At 38.6% G+C, this 22,373-nt stretch overlaps 1 protein-coding gene across 1 annotated transcript in view; it reads left to right on the plus strand.

Annotated features, from left to right (window-relative positions):
• Positions 1 to 22,373, plus strand: part of ABCA4 (ATP binding cassette subfamily A member 4) — a 93,379-nt gene that overhangs the window by 41,801 nt on the left and 29,205 nt on the right. Inside the window, exons 22-47 of the mRNA XM_064428191.1 lie at positions 248 to 425; positions 1,722 to 1,853; positions 2,460 to 2,599; positions 3,517 to 3,654; positions 3,914 to 4,101; positions 5,054 to 5,144; positions 5,733 to 5,938; positions 6,369 to 6,417; positions 6,930 to 7,171; positions 7,593 to 7,717; positions 8,367 to 8,465; positions 9,378 to 9,567; positions 11,794 to 11,888; positions 12,794 to 12,826; positions 13,999 to 14,104; positions 14,191 to 14,265; positions 14,750 to 14,919; positions 15,844 to 16,021; positions 17,423 to 17,538; positions 18,205 to 18,352; positions 18,674 to 18,797; positions 19,513 to 19,642; positions 20,588 to 20,708; positions 20,875 to 20,937; positions 21,049 to 21,155; positions 22,133 to 22,274. Coding sequence (XP_064284261.1) covers positions 248 to 425; positions 1,722 to 1,853; positions 2,460 to 2,599; positions 3,517 to 3,654; positions 3,914 to 4,101; positions 5,054 to 5,144; positions 5,733 to 5,938; positions 6,369 to 6,417; positions 6,930 to 7,171; positions 7,593 to 7,717; positions 8,367 to 8,465; positions 9,378 to 9,567; positions 11,794 to 11,888; positions 12,794 to 12,826; positions 13,999 to 14,104; positions 14,191 to 14,265; positions 14,750 to 14,919; positions 15,844 to 16,021; positions 17,423 to 17,538; positions 18,205 to 18,352; positions 18,674 to 18,797; positions 19,513 to 19,642; positions 20,588 to 20,708; positions 20,875 to 20,937; positions 21,049 to 21,155; positions 22,133 to 22,274 — 3,386 coding nt within the window. The remainder of the gene's footprint in view (positions 1 to 247; positions 426 to 1,721; positions 1,854 to 2,459; positions 2,600 to 3,516; positions 3,655 to 3,913; positions 4,102 to 5,053; positions 5,145 to 5,732; positions 5,939 to 6,368; positions 6,418 to 6,929; positions 7,172 to 7,592; positions 7,718 to 8,366; positions 8,466 to 9,377; positions 9,568 to 11,793; positions 11,889 to 12,793; positions 12,827 to 13,998; positions 14,105 to 14,190; positions 14,266 to 14,749; positions 14,920 to 15,843; positions 16,022 to 17,422; positions 17,539 to 18,204; positions 18,353 to 18,673; positions 18,798 to 19,512; positions 19,643 to 20,587; positions 20,709 to 20,874; positions 20,938 to 21,048; positions 21,156 to 22,132; positions 22,275 to 22,373) is intronic.

Consider the following 22,373-nt stretch of genomic DNA (forward strand, 5'->3'; position numbering starts at 1 on the left):
CACCACAATTCTGGGCTCTGCTTCTCTTGTCATAGATATGAGGGTGACTCTAAATAAATTGCTCTGCAATTAGAAATCTGGCCTTAGCTTTGAACTGATTTGGAGAATCTGGCCTTGAAACATGATGGTATATTATGCTGGGTATGTGCTATTGCTTCTGCATTTACTGATGTGTTGCCATCATCAGAACTAGGATTAAAACAGGTGCTTTTATTCTCTTTTCATTTTTGATTTCTTGCCTTTCAAGTAAATACCTTCTTTGAGCCCGAGCCAGCAGGATTGATTCCAGGAGTGTGCATTCAGAACCTGGTGAAGATTTTTGCAAACAGGCCCAAACCAGCAGTAGATGGGATAAATATTACTTTTTATGAGGGTCAGATCACAGCCTTCCTTGGTCACAATGGAGCAGGAAAGACAACTACCATGTAAGTCTCTTCTTTTCAAAGAAGCAAATCTAGGGCAGTGCTCTATTGCTGGGGCAGTCTTTTCTTTTCACTCTTCCCTTGTCTCTACCATCCCTGCAGCTGGCCTGACACACAGCATTAGGCTTTTTCCAGATAGGGAAATGCTGCCCCTAGGCATAGAGAAGCTATTCTGTATTAGTTAAAGCCCTGGGAGGGAAATCATGCATGACGCAAACAAGGGAAAGTCCAGAGAGAAGGAAGCAATTCTCTCTCCCAGAATTCATTTCCCATGGCTAAACTACCATAGGTGAAGAAAGCAAAGGATCTTCTGGCTGAAAGAAAAAATTTGCAAGCCACTACATTCCACATGTTCTTGGCTTCTCTGACTGGCTCTAAGTCAGTCACATCTATTGGTCTGTGTTCAAAGAAATATAAAATACAGGCCCTCTTTAAATAAAATGGCTATGTGCATGCAAGATCCGTGTCCAGGTTAAAATGTTCCTCTAGTCCTAGAAACCTAGCATCCCAGGAAGCTGGACTTCCAGGATGTTTGATTTTCTTTATGCAGCACCTTGTTTGGCAAAATAGGATTCATTGGTGAACAAAACCTTTTTTAAATCTATGACAAGTTCAACAAATGTTGAAAGAATTGAAGGTGTTTCATTATTTTCTCAGAAGAATACTTCAGGGTTTTTCAATTAAAACACTTTTATTTCAAAGGCACTTTAAATTGCCTTATGATTTTTTATATTGTTTCACAAGGAATACGTTCAACCCAAAATAAAAGCATCCTAATCTGCTGAAATGTTTTGTCATTTGAGGGGTTTTTTTCTTCTGATAAAAACAAAATTTTTTATTGCTTTGAACTTTTTTTAAACTGAAAAATCCACTAATCACCCAAATCTATCAAGAAATGCCACCCATTTACAACATAAAATTTGGTCTTGTAATTTACAGAAAATAAAGATTTTGGGCATGAGTCAGCATGGCCAGAGACCTCAAACCATTATTCATTTTTTCATCCTACTTCATTTTAGACCCATTTATATGTAGGGGTGATATAACATACTGAACTAAAACAGTTTCTTGATGGAAGCCAGAACCATATAGACAGTTGTATCAAAAATGACATTAGCAGATCCATCAGATTCTCTGTAGCAGATCAAGAGTATTTACAGACATGCTTTTTGCTGGGGTGGTTTCATCAAGGCCTATAGTAAGAAGTCATCATGCTCCATCTAGTGGAATCATGTAATGTAGCTTCCTTATCTAGCACAGAGAGAGGAGAGGGGGCATTTCCACATTTTGTTTTCCCAGGTCCATAGTGACAGGCCTCTTCCCTCCCACGTCTGGAACTGTGCTGGTTGGCGGCCTGGACATCCAGACTCACATGGACTCCATTCGGCACAGATTAGGGATGTGCCCTCAGCACAACATCCTGTTCAATCAGTAAGTGTCACTCCATACTGGCTTCAAGGAGAAGCATCCCAGTCTGCATGTGTGAGCATCCCCAAATCCAAAGCAGGAGAAATCTCCTGCATCATTTTACTGGGAACAAAGTTTCTTAGGAAAACAACAATGCTCCTGGTGTTTTGGTTTGTAGTGTAGAATAGCAGGAGTTATCCTGGAGGCCCATGCACTATAATTTAGGACCACTAAAGCAAAAAAATTCAAATTGATAGTGCAGTAGCAGGATATTTTTATGCCCATTTCTCACTACCACTCAACCACTTACTGCCTTCTCTGGTGATTTCCAGCTTCACTTCCATTAGTTTGTGTTCATCTCAACAGCAGACTTCTTCCATTTTATTCCCATAAATGGATGGTTTGATGCCTGCTATACCTGTTCCTTTAGTAGCAGGTTCTGCTTTGAAAAGGCAAAGAAAGAGACTATGACCTCCAAGTGAAGTGTGTTGATCCCAAAGAAGATCTTTTAGGGTAATGCAACCTCTCTTCCTTTAGCAAGATAAAGCTAGAGTGAATTTATTGCTGCTTGGGAATAAAAACAGTTTATTCATTTAACATGCCTTTTTGCCTTTCTGTCTGATGTCACAGCCTTACTGTAGCAGAGCACATTTTGTTTTATTCTCAACTGAAAGGAAGATCCAGGGAAGAAGCTGAGCAAGAGCTGGAAACAATGCTAGAAGACATGGGCCTCACCCATAAAAGAAATGAAGAAGCTCAGAATTTGTCAGGTGCCCACAGGAATTTTCTAAGATGTTTTGTTCTGCTGCCTTTTCTTTGTCTCTCATAGAATTATGGAATGCTTTGGGTTGGAAGGGATGTTAAAGATTATCTAATTCCAACCCCCTCTCATGGCCAGGAGCACCTTCTGCTAGACTAGGTTGTTTTAACCCCATCCTACCTGGCCTTTGGGCAATTATTGGTTGAGTTACATATTTGAGGTCATATTCTGTCACATCAATGTGCACTGGGGGGATGCTTTCTTTTCAAGGAGTAAATGGGATGGTACAAGTAGTAAAGCTGGCACAACCTGTCCCTAAAGCTTCTATGTCTTATAAATATACAACAAGTTCAAATATACTTGAAGCTATTAGTTTTAAATAAATATATGTATAAAAAATTTGGTTAATATAACAAACAAAACAAAATAAAACCTCCTATTACTTCAAGGCAAATGAAATACTATACTATCATTCTGCCCATCTATATGGATTATTTGGTAGGAGTAACTTTTTCCATTCTGAAGTTGCGAATGCACATAGTGTATTTGAATAACTCTGAGATTCAAAGGCTGATTTGAATAAACAGCCATCTATTCTTATACTGCTTTGTCCTGATTGCAACTATAAAAAAAAGTTGATTAGAAGTGGGTGAACCTGAAAACCTCATATCTTCCTGCTTTTGTTTCTGGCAAGAAGCAGAAAATGCAATGTGTAGATGGAAAATATATATTATTTATATATGTATAAATAACCTGGTTTAAATTTCAGAAGAAAAATTACTACTAATTTATCTTTGCAGAAATGTGTCTTAGGATGCATTTCGTTTTATTTGTAGCAGTGTCCCTACACCAAAATGCAATTTTTATTACATCCCTATGACTTATATTACTCATCTTACACTCCTGGCTGTGTTTGTCCTCTGGTAGGTGGAATGCAAAGGAAACTGTCTGTTGCCATTGCTTTTGTGGGTGAAGCAAAAGTGGTAGTCTTGGATGAGCCCACTTCAGGAGTTGATCCATATTCCAGGCGATCTATCTGGGATCTTCTGCTGAAATATCGACCAGGTAAGAGATTTGAGAGTAGAAACGGTTTGATTTTTTTGATGGGATTTTTTAAACTTGTCATAGATGCAGTATGTACCTACTGTGTAAGCCGCCATGAATAGTGAGATATGAATACAAGCACATAAGATTCTTTGAACAGAATGGTTGTGACAAACCTGGGACTGGCTCTGGTACAGAGAAATAATTGCCAAAAAGCTAAACACAATTTTGAGTTCCAGAGAGAGTTCATGCCTTAAATATTCCTCCTTGTTCCTTTTAGGCAGAACTATTATCCTGTCGACCCATCATATGGATGAGGCAGACATCCTTGGAGACAGAGTAGCCATCATATCCCAAGGGAAACTCTTCTGCTCAGGCTCTCCTGTATTCCTAAAGAACTGTTTTGGCTCTGGCTTTTATCTCACCCTTGTTCGCAAAATGAGAACCACAAAAATGGGAAGGGCTACAGTAAGTATGAGTGTAGTACGTGTAATCTGAGTAATACTTGCACTGCACCAAGGTAAAAAGCACTTAAGTGTTGCTTGACACTATGTACAAAACTGCAGTTAATCATATGATTATATAATTATGAATATCACATTAGCATGGTTTGGGTTGGAAGGGATCATCTAGTTCCAGCAGCCATGCTGTGGGCAGACTTCTCACTAGACCAGGTTGCTCAAACCCCATCCAGCCTGGCCTTGAACACTTCCAGGGCGGGGCATCCACAGCATCTCTGGGCCACCTGTTCCAGTGCCCTCACAGTATAGAATTTCCTCCTAATATCTATCCTAAATCTACTCCTTTTCAGTTTAAAGCCATTCCCCCTTGTCCTATCACTACATGATTGTAAGAAGTCCCTATCCAGTTCATTTGGAGCCCTCTTTAGGTGCTGGAGAGTCTCTAAGGTGCTCCCTGGAGCCTTCCCTTCTCCAGGCTGAACAACTCCAGCTCCCAAGTTGCCTTTGTCCGTATACAGGTCTTTCTGATTCTTGCTTTTGAGTACACTGATTTTAAATATCAAGTGCTCTGGTAAGCAGCTCAGACACCAGAAAAGTCTACATTTATCCATAGCTAAACCAGCCTCTCACAGCTTGAAAAGTAGGGTTTTGGCTGCTTTCTGTTAACATAGAGCTTCCAGTCCTAGTAGCAACACAATCTGAACACTCATGGCACCTGCTGATTGCATTCCCCCAGGTATCTTATAAGCTGTTCAAAGCTGATTTGTGCAGATGGATTTATGTTTTCTGCATTACTTAATCCAGTCTTCAGATAATTTTCAGTATAGTACATTCAAGATGCTTTGGATATGATATATTTTTCATTTACTCAAGCTGTTCAAATATTGACAGCCTTTACATCCTGTTTTGAGTGTTTCTGAAGCACTTTAATCTTTTTATCTCTTGCTTGCCCATGCTAGTCATTTTGTAGCTGTGGATCTCAGTGCTCCTGCTCCTGCTCCAGCTGTGTGCACAGGGGTGAAGAAGGAGCTCCAGAGCTGGAACTGGATGGTAAGAAGCAGGATGGTTCAGCATTCCAGCACATAGTTGTCTCCTGTTATGCTGGAATCTTGTCTTAAAGATCAGTGCTGCCAAGGTCCACTTCTTTGGTCCTTGTGTCTAACACTTGTATTCTGTTCTAACATTAAGTTAATAAGGGTTCTTTGTGGTTTCGTTTACCATTTACCCTTTTTTGTGTATATGTTGACTCAGGTACAGATGATGAACTGGAAGTTTGTGTGTTTTATGAGTATGGTGTTGAGTTTTGTGTAATTTTTTAATGAAAAATGAAGCATTTTACAGCAAGCATATAGACTTTCTCAGAAGAAAAAGTAATTTTGGCTTTTCTGCATAAGATAACAATTTAAGTAGATATTCCTGAAGATTTGGTTGTGCTTTATTAACAAACCTGAAATAGTTTTCTTCTACATAGTTCCAAAGCATAATTAGCAACACAGCCCAGTCCAGTGCAGAATTAACTGAGGTATCTGTGAATTATGTAACAGAGCAGTACCCTTTTTAGTGCAAGCAGCGGCTTTTGAAATCATGCTTAATATGGTTAATTATTCATTTTATGGACACTCTTTTCACTTTTCACAGGAGATCTGAATGAGCTAGCAGAAGTAATCCACCATCATATCCCAGAAGCAAAATTAATTGAAAGCATTGGTCAGGAACTCATTTATCTTTTGCCCAATAAAAACTTTAAACAACGATCTTATGCCAGTCTCTTCAGAGAACTGGAAGAAACACTGGATGACCTGGGACTCAGCAGTTTTGGAGTTTCAGACACACCACTTGAAGAGGTAACAGACAGATTAAAATACCTGCTGACTTCATAAGCACCCAGAATGTTTACTGAAACTATTCCTGTTCTTAAACATTTAATTCCCTATTCCTAAAATGTCCTTCAAAATCTAGTCCCATATGCTGTGGCACACTCAGAAAATGTTTGAGAAGGGCCTAGAGAAAGGATCCAACCCTTAATTCATTGTAGCCTTGTGGAGCCTGACCCATTAGCCTGAAATGCATCCTTTTTTTTTTTTTTTTCTTTGTTCGTTCACTTATTTTCTGAGATATTTCATAAGAGACCTTTGATTATTGATAATAATATGAAGTACTCAAAAGGTATCCAGATTTTCTTCTTTTATATTGAAGGATAATGTATTGTTTTCTGAAGGTCAGTTTACTGTAGCTATTCTTTTCCTAACCAGAAAATGTATTTCTCTGTGGCAGGTTTTCTTAAAGGTCACAGCAGAAGCTGACCCTGAAATGCAAAAAACAGGTAGGGATCTGTATTTGATTAACTGTTCTTTGGACTGCTTTTTATTCTGCACACTCTATAAAGAGGAGTTTCAGAACTTTCAGTCTTTTATGTGCTCTTGACAAAATAAATTTGATCAGCAAATATCTGGTTTTAGGGCATGACATGATACCTTTAAAATAAAGATTAAGCAGAAAGACTTCTGTTTAGATTGGATGAGGTTCTTAACTATGCAAATAAAAGTGGAGTGTCAAGCACCCAGATGTCAATGGTTTTAGTAGTTGTATAAAAAGTATTTTGCTGACTATTAGTCCATAAACTACACAGATGATTAAACTGTTCATCCTGCTGAGTAAGAGGAAAGTTAACCTATGTGATGTCACTAAATACAACCACAGTGCAAGAGTTGTAATGAAAGCAATATGGAGATAGGATATATATGGTTGGTAAAATTTGGACCTCATTAAAATGTCTGTGCTACTTCATGTATGGAAGATAAAGCATCTTCTCCAATGCTTCTCATCTTAACCTAGGAGATACTCAAGAAAATGGTTCTGCTCTTGACAAAGCTCCTACTGAGAACAAACCAGCTGAACAAACGGCCCTGAAAACGAATGACACTTCTCGAATGCCAGTAGGCAGACCAGGAGATCAAAATGAAGGCAAGGGGTCCCGACAGTATAAAGGCTTTCAGCTTGTACATCAGCAGATCAAAGCACTGCTCATCAAACGCTTCCACCACGCCTCCCGCAGCCACAAGGACTTCCTAGCACAGGTATTGACTGACTTGTGCTGTTCCAGGTTCTTTCTCACAACATCCTCAACACTGTCTTTCCACAATGATGGCCCTATGGAAAGCAGTAGAGGTGCTGCAAATGGGTAACAGTGGAATTATGACTCCAACTCTTTTACCTCTTATTTTATTTCTTTCTGCCTGGAGTCTACCAACGGCACTAAATTCATGATTCTATCACTACTAGCCCAGTGTTTTATTTTTAACCTAATGCAGTCCTATGACAACCAGAATTTTAAGCGAAAGTGCTGGAGATTAAATTGTTGATGTTCAGGAGCTAAACCAGATTGGATCTGAGTGCTCCTGCTTCCTGCCTTTGTTTACACGTATTATGAGGGGTGTACAGTGTCACTCTGCAGTGTTTCTACAATAACCGAACCTAAAGCTTTTGTGTTCCCTCCAGGTTGTTCTCCCTGCTAGTTTTGTGTTGCTGTCTCTAGTACTTACAGTCATTATTCCTCCATTTGGAGAATATCCTGCCTTAACATTACACCCTTGGATCTATGGACAGCAGTTTACTTTCTTCAGGTAAGAGGAACACTTAAAGTACATTTGTCACACATACACCTTTTTCTCCTTAGAGTTTAACATCGTTGGGCCCTGTCTCACTGATTTTTTATCATTCTGTGTGATGTAAGAAAATATTCACTTCACAGGAATTAACAGATTTAAAATTGCTTGAAATTGGTGCTATTGGAAATTGGAGAATACAACTGTTAGTACATCTAACAAATAGTCTTTCAAATATCTTTGTAATTTTGGTGTTCTCCTCTTCCTACCTGATTTCAGGACCTCAACACTTACAAAGTTACATATCCTATCTAACAGGAGATCCAGGCCTCTGCAAATGAAAATGCAGAATATGTTTTTCATCTTCTGTTTACTGACTGTGACAGTACTGAGAGAATAGCAGTGAGGATTCAAGCCTTTTTTGAAGAATGCTGCTGTTGGTACTTTGTCAGAAGTTAGCTTTAGTATTAGGAGAAAAGAACCATAGCCTGTCAACCGTCTCAGAATGTTCTGGGTTTTTACATAAATAAATAACAATTGAATTATCAGCATTTGAAGGGGGCAGTTGGTACTGCCATATGGTTGTCCTCCTCTAGTTGCTATGTGTATTACAGTACAATAGTTTGAAAAAATATTTTATAAAGTAAGTACTATCTTATTCCCTTAGCAATGAACGTCCTGGTAATGAGCAGATGGTCTCCCTTACTCATGCTTTCTTGAATAAACCAGGATTTGGAATTCGCTGTATGAAGAATCAGCCTCTTTCGTAAGTTGCTAGCTAATTTCTCTTGAATGAAATCTAGCAGGGTACATCTAGGGGAACTTGAGTAGTGAAACAAGAATGAATTTGCTTGACTCTTCACAAGAGCCAATGCTTCAGATGTGTTGTTGGCTATATCTCATATGGGGTCAAAAGCAACAAACAAACAGCAAGATAACACTGCCACTGGATTAGGAATGATTCACAGTGTTCAATGTGACTGACTAGAAACCAGTTCATGCAGCTTGGTATTGGGAGTTAAGCAACTTTTAAATTTATGTTAGTATGTCAGTAACCTCAGGCGCAGATCTTTACAGCTTCCCTGGCACTTTCAATGTCTTAGTCCCTTCAGGTTCCTCCAGTTCCTATTGGTGTGTTTGGAAGCAAAAACTTCAGCAATCACCAGGATTGTGAAGTGGCAATAGAACAGTGTCTATGATTTGAAACATTCTGAAGTGAGGGCAACAGTAGAGCTCCAGCTTTTTTTGTCCTACCTGCTTGTTCTGTGAGTCCTGCTTTGGAGCCATTTCTCACTGGCTTGCTAAGCTTTGACATTTGTTTCCTTTCTCCTGATTCTTTCCCAGCCATGATATCCAGCAATTTGATCCTCGTGGTTGTTCTCTCTTCTCCCATTCCCCTCCTCTACCTGGTATAGCAGAAAAAAGAGGAAACCTTAAAAAAAGAAAAGATACTGCATGGAAAAGGAAAATTATAGTTTCTTCACAAAGATATGTCCACTGCAGATTTCCAGTACTAAGGGATCAAACACAATCCCCTTGTTTCTTCAGTGTCCTATCTGCAAGCTGAAGGCAGTAAACTTGTCAGAGATGTCAGGGAATATCTGCTTAGTGCACTGTGATTTTGTGGATTTGTGTGTTCTTATCTCTGCACATCTTGAAGCTCTGTACCTCTCCACAGGAACTATCCATGCAATAACATGCCAACTGCCTGGAGCACACCTGCTGTCCACCCTAACCTAAGCCGCCTCCTGCTGAGCCAAGAGTGGAGCCCAGAAAATCCATCACCTTCCTGCAAGTGCAGCACTCACAAGAAACTCACTATGCTGCCAGAATGCCCTGCAGGTGCAGGAGGCCTCCCACCACCACAGGTTGTGTCCTTGTGCCATCTTTGTAGAACAGTTTCATGGCAAGTGCTGGAAAAGGGATCAGTGTCTAAATACCTTCCCATGCTAATACACATGGAAGGAGTTGAGTACATTATTTTCAAGAGAGCAAGACTTGCTGGAATTTGGAATTCAGTTTCAGAGGTATAGGAAAAGCTTGCCCATTTAAATTAATGTTGATTATGTTTTCATCCAAATTGCAAACTTTTTATGTAGAAAAATTGTACTTTTCACATAGAAGAAAATCACAAAAATTTGAACAATTTGTCCCAGAATTTAAAAAAAAAATTTCTTTTGCACCAAATAACAATTCTATTTAGAAGGTTGCCTTTCTTTAAAAGAGGGAAGGGAAGGAGGGAGAAAGAGGAAAGAAAAGAAAGAAAAAAAGTCACAATTTTTAAAAAGTAGAGTGCAGTCCTCTCATTAAAATGGGAAAATTAATATGCAGTAAACTCCAAATTATTATTTTTACATGTATTTCAGTTCCATTTCTATCAGAAAAGTTTTAAGCTAGCAAAATGAATATTTGTATCCATGTGCATGAAGATGAGTAATTTAATAAGCACTGATTCTGTATGGAGGAAAACAGCTACATTCCCTCCTCTCCTATCAATTAATGATCTTAGTAATGCCCTTTGTAAAATGTGCTTCCTCTTTTGAAGAGCAAAGGAAAATTACAGCCTGTCAGTGTTTGCATTTAATAAATGTTTTTCTAAGTCAAACAGAATTGCAACCACTCTCAGAGTCGTAGCTTTCTAATTTAATGTCACACCTTTCACACTGTTCATCTTTAATATTCCTGTTTGCCAGGTTGAACACACCAGCAAAATTACTAAAATATTTCTAATTTTCATAGAATCAGAGAATCAGTATGTTAGAAAACACCTCTAAGATTGAGTCCAGCTGTTAACCCAGCACTGCCATCTTCACCACTGAACTCTATCCATGTGTGCCACATCTCAACATTTTTGAACACTCTGGGGATGGTGACTATACCACTTTCTATGACACAGCTTCTTGAAAACACTCATTCAACTTGCTTTGATTTCTCTATCACTGTTCACAAAACAAAGTTGTTTTGAATATCTGTAGAATTCCCATTCATGAAGAAAAAAAATTGATAGCGGTTATATACCTTACAGCATCCCAAGTTATTTCTGATTTCTTAGTAATCCCTGTCCAACAGACAAAGTTGAATTTTGCTGATTGCATGCTAATGTATTTCAGAGACCTTTAGTCTAAAACTTCAATTCCAAGGTGCAAATTTTTTTTTATTTGTTTGTGGGGATTCTAGTCCTCTAAACAAAATATTTATTATTATATTATCCCGATAATTTTGCAGGATATGATAGTTTTGTATAACTTGTCAGAAAGAAACAGTTCACTTGAGTCTCCAGGAAAGCTATGGTAAATAATTGTCAACAGAATTATGTTTAAGCATAGATAACTCATTTAATGAAGGCATTGTGGGGATGTTACCTGTCTTCTTGTCTAGAATCAGCTGGATGTCTCTAATGTGTCTTCTGTGTCATGCTGTCTCTGGACAAATGCAGGAACTTCTGGAAAGTTCCTTAGACTTACTTTCTAGGTCATTATCAGATGATTTCAGGTTGCAAGCTTTGCCACCTGAAGCTGCCCAAGAACCTCTAAAAATATATTCTACCTTGGGATAAACTCAGGAGTGTGAGGTCTTGAATTTCACTGCAATCCTTGTAAATACTCAACAAAGCTGTCATGTGGCATAATTCTCATACTTAAAAAAAAAAATCCTTCAAACTATCTAATGTGCTGGTGAAGGGGAATTTTTTGTATTGATTTTTACCTAAAGTTGCTAAATCATAGGAAACAACCTTTTTTGTTGTTGTTGTTTGGTTGGGGTTTTTTGACTCAGTTGAAGTTTCCTACTTTCAGATTGAAGAAAAAGCCTTGAGCAGCTCTGATCTTCATTACAAAGACCTGTTTCAGAGTGACATGCAACTGTTTTGTGTTGCATGCGTCACAAACATTGATTTCTTCTAAAGTCTTAGTAAAGTAAGGATGTTTAGGCTAGAAATGACCCTCGAGTGATTGACCCACTCTCTGTCAGTGATACTATGAACCTGAGCATGTCCTCTGAACCAAAACTACTTTTTCTCTTTTCCTGGAAAACACTTAATAGCTTTAGACACTCTGAACTTTATTGTGATTGATTAGGTTTTTGTTTCTTGCCAGAGAGTGCAACGCAGCACAGAAATTCTTCAAGATATGACCCACAGAAATATTTCAGATTTTCTGGTGAAAACGTATCCCACTTTGATAAAAGGAAGGTAGGGATGAATCTCTATTTCTTTTTCACATGTGGTATTTTGTACCTGGTGATGAAATTCTTATTTAATAATGACATAACACCTGATTTGCCACAGTATTATGTAGATTTGAGCACCATGTCCATATTTCTGATAGAGGACTAGAAGAGGCTGATTTTAGGGAAGTTAAATATTTTCAATTATAACTATTTTTATAATCAGGTACTCCTTTATAGGCAGAGCTAAGTGTTGGTGCTGATGGAGTGCTGTGTTAATGGTGATAAAAATGGTGCCCCTGCACAGCTCGGGTGAGCTGCCTTGCAGAGATATTACTTTGTCTCCCTAAAGAACTGTAGCCACACTAATGTGACTATCTGCTTGAGTTAATTATCACTTGCTTCCCAGAAGTGCTAAAGAGCAGCCAAAGGACAGAGTTACAGGGATACATCCGTCCTGCTGATGGCTCCTCAGCTGGCCTGTGTGGTAATTAGCTGTGCAGTGCCCATGGCCTATTATCTCTGATTCAGCCCTTGCTACTTTTTCAGTTCCCAGCAGAGTTCTTAAAAATCCCTTTATATTAGCTATGTGCTGACTGCCTTTGACTGATTCCCCTTAGCATGTGTCATAATTGCTTTAGATACATCTTCTAAAATTAATTAATTATGGATTAGAATAGCCCAGTATGTGTCACTTTAGGAATCTTGCTTATCTCTGTATGAATTGGAGATGAATCATGTCAGAAAACAAATAGCCAAAAACACACTGCAAGAAATACCAAAAGTCCTGCCAACTCCACAACTCAAAGTAATAACCAGCAGACTGGAGGTCTGCAAAGTACAGAAATTCAACTTAGTTTTTATTTAAGCCTAACATATCACTGATTTTTGTTCTGTGCATTTAGAGGGGATTCTCTTTGTCTGTTTCAGCTTGAAGAGTAAATACTGGGTCAATGAGCAGAGGTAAGAAAACAATTCACAAATTAAGGTAGTAAATAAAGGAACAATGTATTTCTGTTTAACCAGGAAGCCTCACAATCTTTCTGCAAATGGACAAGGGGAATTGTGGCAGAAATTGTAGAGCAAAGATATGGCTTCAGTGGGAAATAGCTGGGGATTAGGAAGGGTCTTATAAAAGACAAGGGGTTATATTTGTTTGAACTCCCTGCCGGATATGAAGGCAAGAGGCTCACAATGGAGCTATCAGAGCTTTATTACCTACAGGAGTCAAACCAATGGGCACCGTGTGGTGAAAAGGTTCAACACAATAGTACAGTGTATTGTACTACTGCTGTGACAAAGCTCTTTTCGTGCCACAGAAAAAATATAAACCCTCAAAAAAAAGGACCTGAGTGGGATGAAACCTAGACACCAGCCTATCAAATACAGAAGTAACAACCACAATTTCTCATGCCTGCTCTGTACATGAGCAGAAGTTATAAACCAGATTCCACTAGTTTTCTTCTTTAGGTAGAGACAGCAGCTAACCCTGGTGTGTGATGTCTACTCTGCAGTTACTAAGCTTTGAAAGAAACTGGTTAGCCTGAAGCACATAGTTATTTCATTTTTTACCAGTGGTAGGATTTCACTTCAAAGATAGCAGCTGGGTGGCTGCCTTTCTTCACAGAATATCTGCTTCATGTGCAAGCATTGCTTTCTATGGGATTAGACTTCAGTTCATCTTGTGCAGTAGTATTTATCATTATGCACTGGCTGGTACTGACATTGGTCAATACCTGCTCCTCTCAGAGCATCTGAAATTTCAGCTGAGGTCTATGCTGTCCTTAGTCCTCCATGCTGTCGAAACTATTATATGGCAATTTCCTTGATTTAAAGATTTTGTTCTGTAGAAATCACTGCTTTGTTTCCTCCAAATCTTCTTTCTAAATAATTTTTTTAGGATCCTGGCATAAACCCCTCAGAAACTTATAGAGCTTCTATTATTTGTAAGCCCTATAAAGACCTAGTACAACTTGTTAGAAAAAGAGTAGAAGTTGTTATACATTAAATATTTGATGTATAGAAATTAAACTTGCATTAAGTTTTTGGTTTTTTTAAGTGGGGATTTTTTTTCCATTACTGTACAGTTATGGGTGGGTCCTATGAATTATTGATGATATTTTTCTCTTTACTAGATATGGAGGAATCTCTATAGGAGGAAGGCTTCCAGTCCTTCATGTTTCTGGAGATCAAATTGTCAATTTTTTAAGTGATCTTGGCCGAATGATGAATGTGACAGGAGTAAGCAAGATTTTTTGTTTAGTTGATTTTTGTCCCCTTATTAAAGCATGATTACTGCAGCATTTAGCTTTTTCATTTTGTTTTAGGGACAAACTTCACTGGCTGCTGCTAAAGAAATCCCTAATTTCCTTAAATACATGGAAACTGAAGATAATATTAAGGTATTTGCTGGAATTATTCTGCTAACTCACAGTCTTTCTTGACACAGACTTCAAATGATTAGAATATTGCTGGTGGTATTCCCAGATGCAAGAAGAGTTGAATTGCTAGATTTTAGAAATAATTTGGTATTAACACTATATCCCATACTGTAGGTAATTCTTATTCATAATATTTCATATGTGAGATTTTTTAAAACTATGTTATTAGTACTGCTTGCTGTCCTAAATACTTTGAGTAGTACACTAAATCTTAAAATATGCTTTTATAAAATCCCCTGACAGTAGTTGTCCAATGTTTTTAAAAGCATAGTATGTGAGCTCCTCCTGCAGGACTGTGCCTAGGAACTATGCATTCCTGGTGCTGGATTCACCCCTGCTGACAATGCCCACCAAAGTAGACAAAAGGCAGCCAAATTTTCTCAGCGAAGTCTTCTCAGTGAAGACAATAACTGACTAATTAATCTGTGATTTCTGATTCTTTTAGGTGTGGTTTAACAATAAAGGCTGGCATGCTATGGTTAGTTTCCTCAATGTAGCCAATAATGCAATCCTCAGAGCTAATCTGAGGACTGGCCAAGACCCTGAGGAACATGGGATCACTGCTATAAACCATCCTCTGAACCTCACCAAGGAGCAGCTCTCTGAAGTCACTGTGTAAGTCTGCTTGTGCTCTGCTTCTGGCTTTTACCCCCCCTTTCTCCTGGCAACTTACAACTTCCAGCATGCTCACACTCTGAGGAGAAAGTTCAATAGACAGAATGTGGAGGCCCTTCCCTGAAGTTTTATTCTAAACAAGATAATATTCATGTCTTGTTACATTCACATGAGATTTCATTCCCATCCCACATAGGAGTTATGACCATTGAATATATATTATTGCACGTTTCTGTTGATTCCCAAGCATGAAGATTCTGAAATTTTTGTTCATGCTCCAAATCCAATACATTTACTTCTGAAATAAAACGTGTAATAAAAAATGGAATGAAAACTTGTCCATAATTGACTACAGGTCAGGTAGTTGACAAGCCACTCTCTTGGTGCCAAGGACAGCATGCAGGTAGATTTTTCAATGGCATGTAGTAGGGTTGGTGTATTTCTGAATCTGAAAGTCATAATTTCTTGAAAAAGACATCCCTAAAAAGACAAATTTTTTTCACTCTCCTATTAAGTTAATAATTCAATGAAACTGAAAACTTTGCATTATAGCACAGAGGCAAAATCTGTGCTTCATCTCACTGTCTCCTACTTGCCTTTTTAAGTTTTTCTTTTCCCTGCTTACAAAGCAGTTTGGCTATTGTGCCTAAATGTCTAGTTTGAATGTCCCCACAGGAAAGGCTATCAAATTGAGATATATAAAGAAGTAAAAGATCAGGGAATGGTGCCATATTTGTTAACTACAGTCCTCAAAACATCTTGGAAAAATACACTAGCACATTTTGAAACTGGAGAAGTCTTCTACTTAAAAAACAGCCTTGCTACTGCTAGATCTTAAAGCACCCTCCAGAGTCCCCAAATGCTAATATAGTGTTGCTTGCATCCATTCCCTTGCTCACACTCCTTTCTTGTGCTCTATTGTAGACTGACCACTTCAGTGGATGCTGTTGTTGCCATCTGTGTGATTTTTGCCATGTCCTTTATACCAGCCAGTTTTGTTTTGTACCTGATCCAAGAACGTGTAACAAAAGCCAAACATCTCCAGTTTGTCAGTGGTGTGAGCCCTGTTACCTATTGGCTAACTAACTTCATGTGGGACATAGTAAGTAACTGCTGGTCTGACTGACAGCCTCTGATTACCCTGGGTGTGCATGAGCTGAGGGCAAATCAGTGACTCAGCTGAAGGTGATTGATTCTAAGCATTGCAAAGCATTCATTTCTCTGAAGTGTTTCTCAGAGACCATGCTAAGGATCTGGCCTCTGAACTAATTACAGATGTAGAAATTAATTCAGGTGCACAACTCAGTCAACTAATGAAGCTGTCTCTTTTATAGTCTTAAGATTTCTAGCCCTTACAATTGAACACATATAATAAAGTACAACTTACTACAGCAGGGAGAAGCCTCATTGCCTGGTGCTAGTCACTCCTGTCCTCTAGAAGACCCAAAAGATATTTCAAGATATTCAAGAAACCGAAGTGGGGAAGATTCACAGGCTGCTGGAACAGTATCTATAGGCCTGACAAAATACTCTAGGGTGTCTAAAATGACATATTCATTTAGGTCACTGTATCATGGTCACTGGGTTATTCCAAGAAGATTTATACCACAGGTGCAGACTTGCTTAGACAGGGCTCAGCTTCCCTCCAGTCACTTTGTCATAAAAGAGAAAATGCTTTGGCTGGCTGAGGCACAACAAGGGCTGGTTTTCTGGCCATGCCTTTGCAACCAAGAAAGCAGCCAAGGAATTATGCAGTAAGAAAGGCATGAACATGGAATTGGAAAATTTAAAAGAAAATCAATATCTGAAAACCCCAAAACTCTTCAGGGTTTGGAAGGTGTTCTCTCAGGAGAAGATAAAGCAAAGCATTATTTTAGTAAATGAAGGAAAGAAGCAGGTCCCAGAGTTCTTGTTCCCTGCTGTTCACAGCAGCTTCCTTGACAGGAATTCTGCTTGGCTGTTGCCCTTGATAGCATGATACAAAGGCATGAAGTGGCAGTTCAGGGAAATGCTGCCTTCCATTCTGCATGGGGAATTCCATGCATTGCAATAGAGTAGTGCTGCTAATACTGAACAGAGAAAGGGCAGTGGCCAAGCATACTCACTTTAGCCTCTTCTCAGGAATGTGGTTCAAGTGATCAGCTCTTCTATCCTACACAGCTTTTGTTTGCATCACCAGAAACTGTACTTCCCTTGCATGGCCACCCTTTTGGGAAGCCTGCCAGCTAGACTACGAAATAATGGATTCACAAATCATAATCTAAGAAACAACAATATTATATTTTTGATGATTAGTCTGATGAAAGATGTCTTAGAAAAACATTTAGTACTAAGGTCCCACATTTCCAGGGACCTGTTGATCCAAAAAATTCAGTGTGACTAGTCTGAGGAATATCAGAATTTGAGTTAATGTAAAATCCTTTTGCAGTGATGTGTAGGAGCTGGATATGTTTGCAACCCTTCTCAGGTCTTACACACTGGTCTTCCCCCTGTGCTGTGACAGGTGAACTATGCACTGAGTGCAGGGATGGTTGTGGCTATATTTGCTGGATTCAAGAAGAAAGCATACACCTCCCCGACCAATCTCCCTGTGCTTGTTGCCTTGCTGCTCCTCTATGGGTGAGTGTTCAAGGTTATTGCTGCAGGTGGGCCCTGTATTTCACATGGAAATTATGTTGCTGAGCTCAGTACTTAGGGGAATCCAGCTTTGAAGAATAGAACTGGGTGGATCCAAAACAGGTTAAAACGAGATTCTTCTATGGGATATTTACGTACTCTGTCTGGCTACATGCTGCAAAAGAGATTCTTTTGTCACTGCCTGCCTTGCATTTTTAAGCATCAAATGTGACCCGTGCAGGAAAATATATTTGTTCAGTTTGCTGATTTCCTCCTTGTACATTGTGTAGGAATTAGTGGTTGTTCATTAGCCACATTCACAGTCAATACTGAAGTATCTTTCCGCATTCAACGTTTCTTTGTTTCTTCTTCTTGGTGTACAATTCACTGAAATGTGAAAGATACCTGGGGTGATAGCAACCTTGCTAGCATTAAGTTTCCTCAATTTTAGCAGTGTCTTATGCCCTGCATTTAATAGCAAAAAACGACTAAGCAGAAAAAAATCTTATGTAGTAACCAGGGAGAACATACTGTGGTGGGTAAGTGGTTAGTTACACCATTTTGTTATATTTGGGATGGGAAGAAACCTTAACTTTGTGTTTTCTTTAGGCCAACTGACATGAGAAAACTGAGAATTTATCATAGTTTTTTTCTGTTTCTTGCATGCAGATGGGCAGTAATTCCCATGATGTACCCTGCTTCTTCTTTCTTCAGTATCCCCAGCACTGCTTATGTTGCATTGTCTTGTATTAATCTCTTTGTGGGAATCAACAGCAGTGCCATTACATTCATCCTGGAATTATTTGAAAATAATCCAGTAAGTAATGTTTTGTAATTTTGCTGGATGCCAGGCACCTCCAAAGCCTCTATCTCACTCCTCACCACAGACAGACAGGGGAGAGAAATATAATGAAGGCTTCATGAGTTGAGGACTGGGAGAGATCAGTCACCAAATACCATCACAGGCAAATATTAGAGATGTTAGTTGAATTTATTATTTAAAATACTCTGCTTTCTCTCTTTTAAGAAAACAGAACATACAGTTTCTCTGACATGACCAAGAACTTTTCACTTATATTGCTATGTTTTCTTAAACAGGTCTGGTTTAAACAGCTTATATTGTTTCTGTTCCTTACAGTCTTTGCTGAAGTTTAATAGAACATTGAAAAATGTACTGCTTTTCCTCCCACATTTTTGTTTGGGCCGTGGACTCATCGACTTGGCCATGAACCAAGCTGTGACTGAAGTATATGCGAGGTTTGGTAAGTAAAGCCAATAAGAAACAAGTTATGGTAGTGTCACATGTCCTGACCTTGGATGAGATGTTTGGAAGGATTAACTCAGAAAAGTAGTAGATTTTTCACGTTTTCCATCATCAGATAGATGAGAAGTATCAAAGTTCACCTTCTCTGAAGGAATCACAGCTTCTGATAGTGCTGCCAGAACTCTGCAGCCCAACCAGTAGTCTGCATTGGAAATGAACCCATTTGTTCAGTGTCAGACTCTGGTGTCTTTTTATCCTTTGTTTGGAAGACCCTAAATCACTATAGGAGGATTTATTTTTTCATTTCATTTGAATACCTCAGCTAATGTTTAAAGTGACTGTTGTTCTTCGAATGCATTCTCTTGGGATATAGTTGTCTTTGATATCAGACAACTTATTAAAAGAATAGTCATACAACAGAACGCATCTGTTTTAATTCAGAGAACGTGTGTCTTTTCACATAATCCATACAAGTTTCGTGTAATGATATCCAAATTAGTGTGTATTCAGAGAGATTATTTTTACTCCCATGCAGCAGCTGAACTTGGAAGGCATTTTGTTAAGACTTTTTATAAGACTGGAAAATTAAAACTATTTCCTGATCATGAGCAAGTAAAGTACAGTAACTCATTATGATTATGCTTTTTGTTCTGAGGAGTAGTGGGGTTTTTCAGCAGTATTTCACATTCCTTTCTTGTGCTCTTTCTTCAAAGGTGAGGAGCATGTTTCTGATCCCTTTCAGTGGGACTTTGTTGGAAAGAACTTGGTTGCCATGGCTCTTCAAGGAGTTCTGTTCTTCTTTCTGAATCTCTTTATGCAGCGCTGTTTGTTCTCCACAAGATGGTATGTCAAAAGTTCTATTAATGTTCCTTATTAAAAGGATGACTATCTTTGTTATTCTCTATGTCCCTCTTTTCTTCTTCTTGTTCTTAATTTTTCTCTAAATCTATTTACTTATCCAATCTTATCTTAATTTATTGATATCACGATCCAAGAAAGCATTTACAAATCTGCATTTTCTTAGGATTTAAGAATATTTTATTAAAGAAATTAGTTTTCTTGAATTCAGATTTTAGATTTGGGTGTTTTTTTTTTTGGTTTGGTTTTTTTTTGGTGTTTTTTTTTTTGGGTTTTTTTTTTGTTTTGTTTTGTTTTTTTTTGTTTAAGACACTGTAATAGTGAGATTATATAAAATTGCCTGGAAAGTTTGTAGTGTCCTCAGTCAGGCTAGGTACTAGCTAGTACTATGAGCTACTAGCCTGGCATCCCAAGACAGCAATTCTAGTCTGTGGCACAGAACAGCTGTATCCTGGACAATATGTGAACTTCCCCCTCTCTGTTTTACAAATGTGCCTCTCCCTTAATGAAAAGAGCTACCTACCAGCTGTGAGTGGGTCATTCACTTCTGTTCAAGATTGCCAACAAGAGTACTAATTGGTGCAATTATAAAAAATACTGTCTTACAGAAAGATCTACTCAAAACTTCTAAGGACCATCACTAGCTACTAAGAGTAGCCAAGTAGTGAAAGCTGTGGCTAAGGGGCACATTATTCTCATATCAGTGACTGACAAGGCATGTTCTTTTGAGCAAGCCATTTCCTCCCTTTTTAGTATCTAGAGGTTAACTTTAAAGGTCAGGGCTTCTCCCAACACATGATTGCTCCAGCCAATTGTGAAACTTCAACCCCACTGCTTCCACCAGTCACATTTTTGGCAGCAAATTAGCCATTGTTTCACACTGTTATTCTAACTGAACACAGAGCAACCCAGTATTTTGGATTTTTCTAGGTTTGCTGAGACTGCCATGGAACCTATCATTAATGAAGATGAGGATGTTGCAGAAGAAAGAAAAAGAATTATGAATGGAGGAAACAAAACAGATATCTTACAATTACAAGAATTGACCAAGGTAATATTTTGAGAAGAATGAAAAAAAATATTTACTCCTGTCTCAGTTCTAAAGTTGCCTCATCCCAACAGCATTAAACTAAACTAAAAATTCAGATAATTTTCATTTCTGTAAATGTCTTGAAATAGGAACTTTCCTTTTTTTTTTCCTCCCTCTGTCAATATAGATTTATGCAGGTCGACGTAAGCCTGCAGTGGACAGACTCTGTGTTGGCATCCGTCCCGGAGAGGTAGGTTGTTCAATAACACTGGATTACATTCCATGGATCAGTTCAGATTTTATACCCCCACTGATTTGCAAGTTGGAAATATTAAAGAATATGATAAATTTTGCAATTTAGTGCTTTGGCCTTTTGGGAGTGAATGGTGCTGGCAAAACAACAACATTCAAAATGCTGACTGGAGATACTGATGTGACATCTGGAGATGCTGTAGTGGCTGGCAGTAGGTAAGTACCTTAAAAAAACCCCTATGACAGTCCATTTACCAGCATAGAACTGTTCAGATCACACTCTCAATGATCCAGCGGTTCTATGGCACCAAGATCACAGGTAACACACGATTGCATTTGATTGCTTTAACACTTGTAAAGTCTGTGTGTGAGTTGTAGTAATGCTAACAGTGGGACAAGGCAATCATATCTAGTGGCAAGAGTTCCCAAACATAAGATAACCCATCCAACAGGTACTTTGATCTGAGCTTTGGGACTTTTCTCTGGCTGTTTCTAATATTTTTGTTTACACAGTGCTGGCATAATGTCATAAATTATTACAGTGTGATCTGGTATGCATTTATGTTGGTTTACTTCCAGGTTGTGTGCCTTGGCTTGTTAGGTGTAGTTGGGATTTGATTCTTTGTCCATTGATGTGGTTTGAACAATAATAACAACTCTTTTTTTGCCAGGACACGGTCCTGCTCAGCCTGTTCTAGGTGACTCTGCCCAGGCAGGGTCAGTGGACAAGATAACCTCCAGAGTCCCCTTCCAACCACACCCATTCTGGGATTTTGTACTTTTCCTACTACCATTGAAGTGTTAGCCTTGTGTCCTGCCTGTCTGTTGCTAGTGACCATATTCTGAGCTTAAATTACTGCTTCTTTCTTTTCTAGATATAAAGACTGTTTTCAAAAAATAATAAACTCCAGTGGCTGTTAAAGAACTTCTCATTAAGTTTGTCTATACTTTAACAAGAAAATGGGTGAGAGAAAATGGACTTACACTCTTAACCAGGACTGAGCTGACTTAAAACAACAATATACTCCTTGGTCTTGTGAACAGACAGATATTTTTGTAACGTGTTTTATCAGGAAGAATTAATTCTCCTCTTATGAGAGTTGTTGCCCCAGAAAATAAGGATTTTATTCAAAGTGTTCTTCTTTGTCTTAGAGCTAGTATTACAGAACTACCACTCTTTTTTGTTTCTCCAGTATACTGACCCACATTTCTGATGTCCATCAAAACATGGGATACTGCCCTCAGTTTGATGCCATTGATGACCTGCTCACAGGACGAGAACACCTGTATTTATATGCACGCTTGCGGGGGGTTCCAGCAGAAGAAATCAAGAGGGTAAAGTACTCTTTCTTTTGATAATTAGAGTGATATTTGTGATGATTAATGGTGCTCTTGACACGCTAAGGGCCAGAATTTCCAAAGTGTACTCATTAT

This window comes from Passer domesticus, chromosome 7, assembly GCF_036417665.1.
Source record: "Passer domesticus isolate bPasDom1 chromosome 7, bPasDom1.hap1, whole genome shotgun sequence".
Taxonomy (NCBI): Eukaryota; Metazoa; Chordata; class Aves; order Passeriformes; family Passeridae; genus Passer; species Passer domesticus.